The following is a 9,709-nucleotide window of genomic DNA, read 5'->3' on the forward strand; positions in this document are numbered from 1 at the left end:
CCCATCGTAAATGTTCATGGCCGCTGAATTCCTGTGGATGCGGTAGATAAGTGGATGGTACGCCTTTTGGGGGAGGGTCACCATTTATACTCCCTCCTTCTGGTGCAACTAGGAAACTCTGCAGTTCAGTAAGAGAGCAGCATCGTCTTAAACCGAGTCACTGCTGATGAATGAACGTAGAGTCCCAAGTAAAATGCATTCAGGGTGACGCGAGAGGTGAGACCCAGCCTACCCTCCAGGTACCAAGGAAAGGTTGAAATGATTTCAAAGCCACTAAGAAGAGGTCACAAGGCATTAATACAACCACCTGGCAGAGGACGTGTGCAGAGAGCAGGCATGGCAGCCCTGTGCGGATGCTCGTTCTATAGGATGTTCTGGGAGGAGTGGCTCAGGGCGAGATGCCGTGGGAAGTGAGCCTGGCCTTGAAGGTGGGCAGAGGAGGAGGACGTAGTGCTCAAGGCAGGAGGGATGCGAGAGGCCTTCTGCGGAAGCACAGTAGGACAGCGTGGCTGGGGCCATCACGGACTCACGAAATGCTCTCCAGGAAAGGGGGCTGTGTTTGGTTGGGGAGCCTTGGTGCCCAGGCAGGAGAACGGACCTTACTTTCTGGGCCTGTCTGTGACCTGATGCTTCTCTTGAGCGGTGGCTGGAATACGGTTTGCTTTCGACAGAGATACACAACATGCCAGCTCCTTGAGGGGCTGACACACACTGCTTGCTTTACATGAACTTCTCACTTATGTTAAGCCTTGAAACAAACCCACACGGTGAGCCTTATCCCCATTAGCCCCATGTTACAGATAGAAAACTGAGGTTCAGAAAGATTAATGACGTAGATTAAAGCCCCACAGCTAGTTAGTGGCAGAGGTGGGATTCAAACTCAGGTCCCTGTGGCTCCTCCAGCTGTGCCCTCCCTGAGCGCTCTCTGCTCCTCAGTGGCCGCTCACTGACTGCACCTGAGATGCAACTGCTCGTGTCTCCTAACCTCCGCGGCCCAGTGGAGTCACATGGAGAGCTTAAATCTTGTTTTTTGCCCTTCAAACCCCATCCCCAGAAAGTTTGCTTTAATTGGTTGAAGGAGGGGTCTGAGAATTTGCGCTTTTGTAAAAGCTTCCCAAGGTGCAGGGTTGAGCCCTGGGCTACAGGGAGGATGATTTCAAAACTCTGTTCCCCATTAGGGCCCATCGGTACCCCAGGCACAGCCGACCTCAGCATCTTCTGGCCACCGTGGGCCCTGCCCTGGCCCCAGCCGGGCAGCTGAACCCAGCCCCGTCTCCTGCTCTAGGGGAGGGAGGCATGGTCCCACTGGAAAGGTACCTCGGCGTGACTCTCTTAGCCCTGTGAAATAGCAGAGGATCTCCACCCACACTCACTTCATCTCAGCCTTTTCCGAGGTCAGAATTCCCCCGGAGCCAAAACAATGTGAGCAATTGAATGCACGCTCACGCAAAAAGTTAAAAAAGTGGCTCTCTCATTGTTGGCCAAGCGATTTCATTTCCTGAGAAGCCCTACTGCTGCCCTCTGTGTTCTCCTCCCGAGGAGCCCAGCCAGTTGCATCCCTGGGGGGCGCCCCTTGGAGACACCCCTCAGAGGCACCTGCCTCCTCCCTTTGGAAGGGGTTTCTGGGGTCTGGGGGTGGGAGGGGGGCGGCGAGGAGAGCAAGGGAGCCAATCAGAGGGAGAGGTTGCTGAGGGTCAGAGCTGGCGTGCAGAGGGATGAGAGGTTCCTAACAGTGGCACCCCCCCTCCCTTCCTCCTTGCCTCTACTCCTGACCTCTGGCTATGGCTGCCCAACTCGGAAGAGGGCAGAAAGATGGGAATCACTGGTAGAGATGGGCTGGGAGGATTGCACTGGAGAGAGAAAGGATAAGAAGGAGTGGAGAGAAACATGCCCAGGGTGCATGGGAAAGTCTGCTCAGAGGAAACAGGTGTAAGGGGTTAAAAGCCACTCCTGCATCCCCCACCAGAGGAATTTTTGACAGAGCTCTTGAAGTCAGGGGCCCAGAGAGAAGCATTCAGTGGTAACCTGGAGGAGTCTAGCAAAATCACCACTGGGTCACGGAGGTGACAGAGGAGCGGAGGGGGCAGAGGGTGTTGTAGGGTCAGGAAAAGGTGGGGGGGAGGGGAGGAGGATGGTGCTGGGCGAGCCAGACCTGAAGCCTGGCAGGTCGGCTCCTGCTGAGGTAGGGGATGACGACACCCTCAGCTCAGGCCACAGACACTAATTATACTCCTCCTGTGTGTGGAACCCTCGCAGTCACAGTTTGGCTGAGGACTTTGGCAGGATGATGGGGTCCTTAGAATGCTATTAAAAAAGAGCTCGAGGGAGGTCTTTCCATTTGCTTGTGTCTTCTTTCATTTCTGAACATTGCAAAATATTGATGAAAGTGTACAAGTCTTTTCCTTAGTTAAGTTTATTCCTAACTGTTTTATTCTTTCGGATGCTATCATCAATGGGGTCGTTTTCCTAATTTCCTTCTCAGATAGTTTGCTATCAGTGGATAGAAATGCAATTGATTTTTGCATGTTGATTTTGCGTCCTGCAACTTTACTGAATTCATTTATTAGTTCTAACAGTTTGGTGTGTGTGTGGAGTCTTTAGGGTTTACTCTATAGAAGATCAAGCTATCTGCAGAGACAATTTTACTTCTTCCTTTCCTCTTTGGATGCCTTGTTTTTCTTTTTCTTGCCTAATTGCTCTGGCTGGGACTTCCAGCACCACATTGAGGAGGAGTGGTGAGAGTGGGCGCCCTTGTCTTGTTCCTGATCTTGGACTGGAAGACTTACCATTGTTAAAATGTCACTACTACCCCAAGTGACCCACAGATTCGACGAGACCCCTAGCAAAATTCCAATGGCATTATTTGCAGAAATAGAAAAAAACAATCCTAAAATTCATATGGAACCACAAAAGGCTTCAAATAGCCAAAACAAGTTTGAAACAATTTGAAAAAGAACAAATCGGGAGGCATCACACAGCCTGATTTCAAAATATATTACAAAGCTACAGAAATTAAAACAGACATATAAATGGATGGGACCAAATTGAGAGCCCAGAAATAAATCCATGCATATATGGTCAACTAATCTTCAACAAAGGTGCCAAGAAAACATAATGGGGAAAGGATAGTCTCTTCAACAAATGGTGTTGGGAAAACTGGATATCCACATGCAAAAGAATGAAACTGGACCCTTATCTTACACCATATACAAAAGTCAACTCAAAATGGATTAAAGACTAAAACATGGGGCTGTCCCCATGGTGTGTACTGGTTAAGTTCAGCATGATCCCTATTGGTGGCCCAGGTTCATGGGTTTGGATCCTGGTTATGGACCTACACCACTCATCAGCCATGCTGAGGTGGTGTCCCACATATAAAAAAGTGGAAGAAGATTGGCATAGATGTTAGCTCAGGGCTAATCTTCCTCAGCAAAAAAAAGAAAAAGAAAAAGAAAAAATTACTAAAACATAAGACCTGAAACTAACTCCTAAAAAAAAAATAAGGGAAAAGCTTCATGAAATTGGTCTTGGCAGTGATTTCATGGATATAACACCAAAAGCACAAAAGCAAAAATAGACAAGTAGGACTATATCAAACAAAAAGCTTCTCTGCAGCAAAGGAAACAATCAGTAGAGTGAAAAGGCAACCCAGAGAATGGAAGAAAATATTTGCAAACCATAATCTGATAAGGAATTAATTTTCAAAATATATAAGGAACTCCTACAACTCAAGAGCAAGAAAACTAATAACTGGGTTTAAAAAATGGACTAAGGGGGCTGGCCCCGTGGCCTAGTGGCTAAGTTCGTGCGCTCCTCTTCTGTGGCCCAGGGTTTCGCCAGTTCGGATCCTGGGCGTGGACATGGTACCGCTCATCAAAGCCATAACTAGAAGGACCCACAATTAAAAAAAATATACAACTATGTACTGGGAGGCTTTGGGGAGAAAAAGGAAAAATAAAATCTTTAAAAAAAAAATGGAGGTTGGCTCCGTGGTTGAGTGGTTAAGTTCGTGCACTCCGATTTGGCAGCCTGGGGCTTCACCGATTCGGATCCTGGATGTGGACATGGCACTGCTCATCAGGCCATGTTGAGGCGGTGTCCCACATGCCACAACTAGAAGGACCCACAACTAAAATATACAACTATGTACTGGAGGGATTTGGGAAGAAAAAGCAGGAAAAAAAAAAGAAGATTGATAACAATTGTTAGCTCAGGTGCCAATCTTAAAAAAAAAAAGGGCTAAGGACTTGAGTGGACATTTTCCCAAAGAAGACACACAAATGGCCAATAGGTATATAAAAAGATGCTCAATGTGACTAATCCTCAGGGAAATGCAAATCAAAACCACCTCACACCTGTTAGGATATCTATTATTAAAAAAAACACCCCGAAGACAAAAAGTGTTGGTGAGGATGTGGAGAAATTAGAACTCTCGTGCACTGTTGGTGGGAATGCAAAATGGTACAGCTGTATGGAAAACAGTAGAGAGGTTCCTCAAAATTAAAAATAGAACTACCACATTATCCAGCAATCCCAGTTCTGGGTATTTATCCAAAAGAATTGAAGTCAAGATCTCAAAGAGATATTAGCATTCCCATGTTCATTTCAGTGCTGTTCACAGTAGCCAAATGTGGAAATAACTCAATGTCCATTGACAGATGAATAGATGTAAAAATGTGGTATATACATACAAGGGAATACTATTCAGCCTTAAAGAGAAAGAAAATTCTGCAACATGTTACAACATGGATGAGCCTGGAAGATATTATGCTAAGTGAAATAAGCCAGTCACAGAAGGACAAATAAGCATATTTCCACTTATATGAGGAATCTAAAATAGTCAAACTCATAGAAGCAAAGAATAGAATGATGGTTGTCAGAGAGGGGGGGAGATGGGGGGAGTTGCCAGTCACCGGGTACAAAATTTCAGTTATGCTGGATGAGTAAATTCTGGAGATGTGCTGTACAACAATGTGCCTGGAGACAATACTTTATGTACAATTAAAAATCTGTTATGAGGGTAGATCTCACGTTAAGTGTTCTCAGCACAATAAAATTTAAAAAATAGTAAAGAATTAAAAAGAGTTCATGAGGCACATAAGAGGTGTAAACAGGAGAGCAAGGAGACTCACACAGCTTCGGGTCATCAGTAACTCTCTTCAGTCACTTTGAAAACCATCTTGGCAGAAACCACCTGCGCTGTTTTTTTTTTGAGGAAGATTAGCCCTGAGCTAACATCTGCTGCCAATCCTACTCTTTTTGCTGAGGAAGACTGGCCCTGAGCTAACATCCATGCCCATCTTCCTCTACTTTATATGTGGGACGCCTACCACAGCATAGCTTTTGCCAAGTGGTGCCACGTCCCTACCTGGGAGCTGAACCGGCAAACCCTGGGCCACTGAGAAGTGGAACATGTGAACTTAACTGCTGCGCCACTGGGCCGGCCCCCATGTGTCCTTAAACAATAAAAGGGCTCACTAAATATTATTCTACTCCATCGCTCGAAGAAGGATCTCTGAGTGGTACATGTTATTTATGGCAAAAGCAGAATCAGTTCCACAAAGATCTACTTGGTTTCTGCTGTGCAGCTGGCAGTGAGTTACGAACAGAGAATGGAACAAGAATAGCCGTGGCTCTGCCTTCAGGGCAGTGAAGCAGGATGGTTAGGAGCAGCGACTCCAGCGGTCAGACCTGGATTCCAATATTGAGTCTGTTGCCCACAGGCTGTGTGGCCCTGAGCAAAGCTGCCTGACCCCTCTGTTCTCTGGAAAATGGGGATGAAAATCTTCAGGGTGTTGTCTGAGTTAAAAGAGAAAAGAATGCACGATGTGCTTTGGACAATGCCTTGCATGTGGTGCGATGTGCTATTATCATTATTAAATACCACTGTCAGGTGACGTGAAAAGGATGGAGCTGTAAGGATGGAGTGCCCTGCCTCGCTCAGGAGGGAGCTGCCAGTGTGCTGGGCTGGGGGCAGGGGCGGGGGTAGGGGAGCTTCCTGGAGGAGGTGACTTCAGCTGGGCTTGGGAGGAGGCGTTAGCGCCAGGAAGAGGCAGAACCCAAGGATGGAGTCCGAAGTATCAAGCCTGGCTAACCGAGAGAACACTTAATTCAACTAGGTCAGAGTGTGGCAGAAATGTCCAGGGGACAGGGGATGCCCAGGGCAGGGTGGCTTTCAGCAAGCTGGGGGTCCTCCAGCCTGAAGGGACCCGCCCAGGGGCTGAGTGAGCCCTGGGTCCAGTGAAGGTGGCCTCCTTGAGCATGAGGACCCAAGACTGGGGCCAGGCTGTAAGGATTGTGTATTTTACCCTTAGGTTTGTTCTAATGAGACTGTTCACACCAAGATGGCCTGTGGGTTTGTATCTGACTCAGGGGCATAGAGGAAAGAGGAGTGGGGAAGCCATGGGAGAGCGGTGGAGAAGCAGAGGATGGGGTGGGTGGCCCATGACTGGGAGCCAAGGCCATAAGGTGAGTTCCGGGGCTGCTGCCTGGCTGCAGGGAGGCAGGAAGGGTGGGTCTGGGCCCCGGTGAAGACCTGGGCTGAGCAGGAGGGCTCCGGGGTGCAGCTCCGGCCACATCTTGTTGGACGGGCTTGAGGCATGACTGGGACGTGTCTAGAGAGGGCAGCTGAAAATGCAAGCCTGGGGGGTGGTTCTGGGAATTGGGAGGACCCCAGGGAGGAGTAGGCCCTGGAGATCTGGGGTCAGCCATCTGCATGGCCCCAGGGGAAAAGCCTAAACCTTTCCAGCATGCAGGGAGGCAGCAGCACTGTCTTCGGCTTCCAGAAACTTCCTGGAGAAGGCTCCATCTGCTTTGGGGATGTCGGTCAGGCCTCGGTGTGAGTGTGTGGGGTGAGGTAGGGGAGGGAGCAACTGGCTCTAAGAATTAAGACTGTCCAGGGAGCTGGGAAAGGTAGTCCGTCCAAAGGGCACCGCTTTATGTCCGCATCTTTCTTAAGGCTCTGTTTTGGGGAAGCCGAGTTCTCTATTGGAAACAGACTGGGATCAGGAGTTCAGGAGCTCCAGGCCAGCTCCGGCATGGACCAACTGTGTGTCCCTGGGCAGGAACTCAGCCCCCAAGCTCCCTCTAAGGTTGGGCGCGTGCCCAGGCCCTAAGTCAGACTGGAGGACGCCCAGCCGTCTCGTCTGAGAGCTGCCCTGCCCTAGAACCGGTCCCAGGGGCATTTTCTTCCACATTCCGACCTCGTTGCCCTAGTGTGCTCAGCTCTCTCTCCAGGCCACGTCCTTCTCCCTAAATCCTTGCGGAGTAAGCAGCATGCCCCCCCTTTACAGATGAGGAACCGAGGCTCAGAGCAGGTGAACTCTCCCCCAGATGGCACAGGTAAAACACAGCAGAGGCAGGATTTGAACGGAGGCAGCAGCCTGGCCCGAGGGCCGATGCTTTTGAATCGTCTCACTATGTGGCTTCAAGCATATAGCTTGGAACATGGGGCTCCGGTTTCCCCTTTTACAAAATGGTGAAAGCCACTGATGATTTATTTACTCCTCGGGTTTACCATGAGCACGGCGAGGGGCTGTGTGTGTGACACTGTCCGGGAAAGATTAAGGCATCAAGCAAGCGTGCATTAGGACAGGCTCCCTGTTTCTGGTCTCTGCAGACCGCCTGTCACCTTCCGGATCTCACACCAGAAAGTTCGCACCACCTCGGGCGGTGTTAGAAGCGTCCCCGCAGCCAGGCCAGCGCTCGGCTGTAGCCCTCTTCCTGCTCCGGGGAGCAGGTGACGGCGGCACCAGGAGGGGCCCAGATCACACAGAGGGAACGTGTCAGGGCAATCCAGGTCACTGCCCTGAAACAGTGCTGCTCCCTGCCTCAAGCTGGGATGTCAGGGGCCCAGGGCAACTCAGGCAGGGATGGAAGGACCCCAAGAGGCCATCCGGGCCAGCTCCCAGCCTCCGCATCATCCCAAAAGGATGCAAATGGCAGAACTATGGCCCTTCTTGGTGCTGCTTCTGAGCTTAAGACATTTGAACGTGAAATAAAGTTGGGAGAGGCCATTGTCTGAATCCAAGAAACAAGTCGCACTTGTTAAGAATATGTTTGCTACGTGGGGTGGCAGAGAATCATGGGTTCACAAAGCGCCCAAGAGAGGCCTGTATGCTCTGTTTCATGAGCATTCACGTGGTCTTGAACAAGTTCGCCGTTTTCCTATAAATGGGTGCTTCGAAAACATTTACAAAGACCCCCTCCCGTCTCTGAAATCGCTCTATTACCTTCTTTCTTTCAAAAACACAAAAATGTCCCCTGACCCCACAGGTCCCCCTTCCCCGCTGCCTCTCACAGAAACACTTCTCCAAAGACTTGTCCACACCCATGTCCTCGTGTCCACCGACTCCTCAGTGCAGCCCAAGGTGGCTGCCGTGCTCACTCCACTGACACCACAGGCTCCTGACCTCCTTGTTCCCAAACCCAGGCCACTTCTCTGTCCTGGTCCTATTGATTCCCCAGAGGCTGCTCCTCCCTCCGTCCTGGGGCCAGCTGCTGAGGGCGGGACAGGAGGCACAGGAGAAGTGGGGCTGGCCCGGCTCCTGCTCTGTTGAAGGAGTGCTGTGGTGATTCTCGAGCTCTCCTGGAGCCTTCTCTGACCTCCTGGCTTGCCTCCTCCCTCCCGGCCGGCCGCTCCTCATCTGCCTCCGGCTGGCTCCAATCCTCTCTTCTATCTACACCCTCTCTCTGGGTGACCCCATCCAGTCCCCAGCCTTGAGCACCAGATACTCACTGACGCTTCACACAACACTCAATGCCGTGTCCCCAGGGCTGACCTCTTCTTGATTTTCAGACACTTCTACCGCGGCACAGCTCCCGGGGGATGACCAACAGGTCACCAAACACAAAAAACGGACTCCTGGTTTTCGTCCCCACTCTGTTTCTCTTCCAGCCTTTATCATCCCAGAAAATGGTGCCAGCAGCCTGGTAAACCAGGAGCCCACATCCCTTCCTCCTTCTCTCATATCATGTCAGCAGGTCCTATTGGGTCTAACTCAAAAATATAACTGGAATGCAAACAGCCCCTCGCCCACCCACGTCTGTGTTCCGAGCCACCAACCTCTCACTGGAGGACACCAACGGCCCCCGAACGAGCTCCCAGCTTCCCGTGTGCCCCTTTCAATTCTATTCCAAGCTCAGCCTGAGCGACCGTCTACAGCGGGTTAGAATACCTGGGAGGGCATTATGACTTTGTGCTTCCCAAAAGCTTCTTGGTTATTCTTATTTCTTTCTTTTCCGGATAAAACTTAGAAGCAAATATTTTTTTCAAATAAATAATCCCATGGTAAGCCAATCCAGTCCAAAGGTCCACTCATTCAAATAACGCTCACTGTAGGCCCCCTTTGCAGGCAGTGGTCTGGATTATGAATCCCTGCAGTCTGAGTTAATAACACTTTCTTTTTGGGGGCCGTTTCCCTTTATATAAACTTGATAAATAAACACCTGGCTCGAGTCAACAGAAGCACAGGGGAATTACGTTTCTCTTGACCAAAGGACTGATGAGTTTGTAAGCGGTACCCCCGTGTGGCTTTCTCGGTGCATCTGCGAGGACCTTTGATCACTGAAGGCCCGCTGATGCTCGGGCTGGCCGGGGGGCAGGCGGCGCGGGTCTCTTACCTCCCTGAGGCAGGTGTAGATGGGGCAGACGAGCACGCGGAAGGGCTCGCCCGTGCTGCTGCGCATGGTGCCGAACACCTCACACAGG

At 50.4% G+C, this 9,709-nt stretch overlaps 1 protein-coding gene across 10 annotated transcripts in view; it reads right to left on the bottom strand.

Moving 5' to 3' along the window:
- Window positions 1-9,709, bottom strand: part of CTIF (cap binding complex dependent translation initiation factor) — a 289,871-nt gene that overhangs the window by 33,742 nt on the left and 246,420 nt on the right. For all 10 annotated transcript variants that reach the window (XM_046671003.1, XM_046671007.1, XM_046671006.1 and 7 more), the window contains one exon: window positions 9,622-9,709. This exon is cut by the window's right edge and continues 68 nt beyond it. In XM_046671003.1, the coding sequence (XP_046526959.1) occupies window positions 9,622-9,709 (88 nt within the window). The remainder of the gene's footprint in view (window positions 1-9,621) is intronic.

The sequence above is a fragment of the Equus quagga genome, chromosome 9 (assembly GCF_021613505.1).
Source record: "Equus quagga isolate Etosha38 chromosome 9, UCLA_HA_Equagga_1.0, whole genome shotgun sequence".
Lineage (NCBI taxonomy): Eukaryota > Metazoa > Chordata > Mammalia > Perissodactyla > Equidae > Equus > Equus quagga.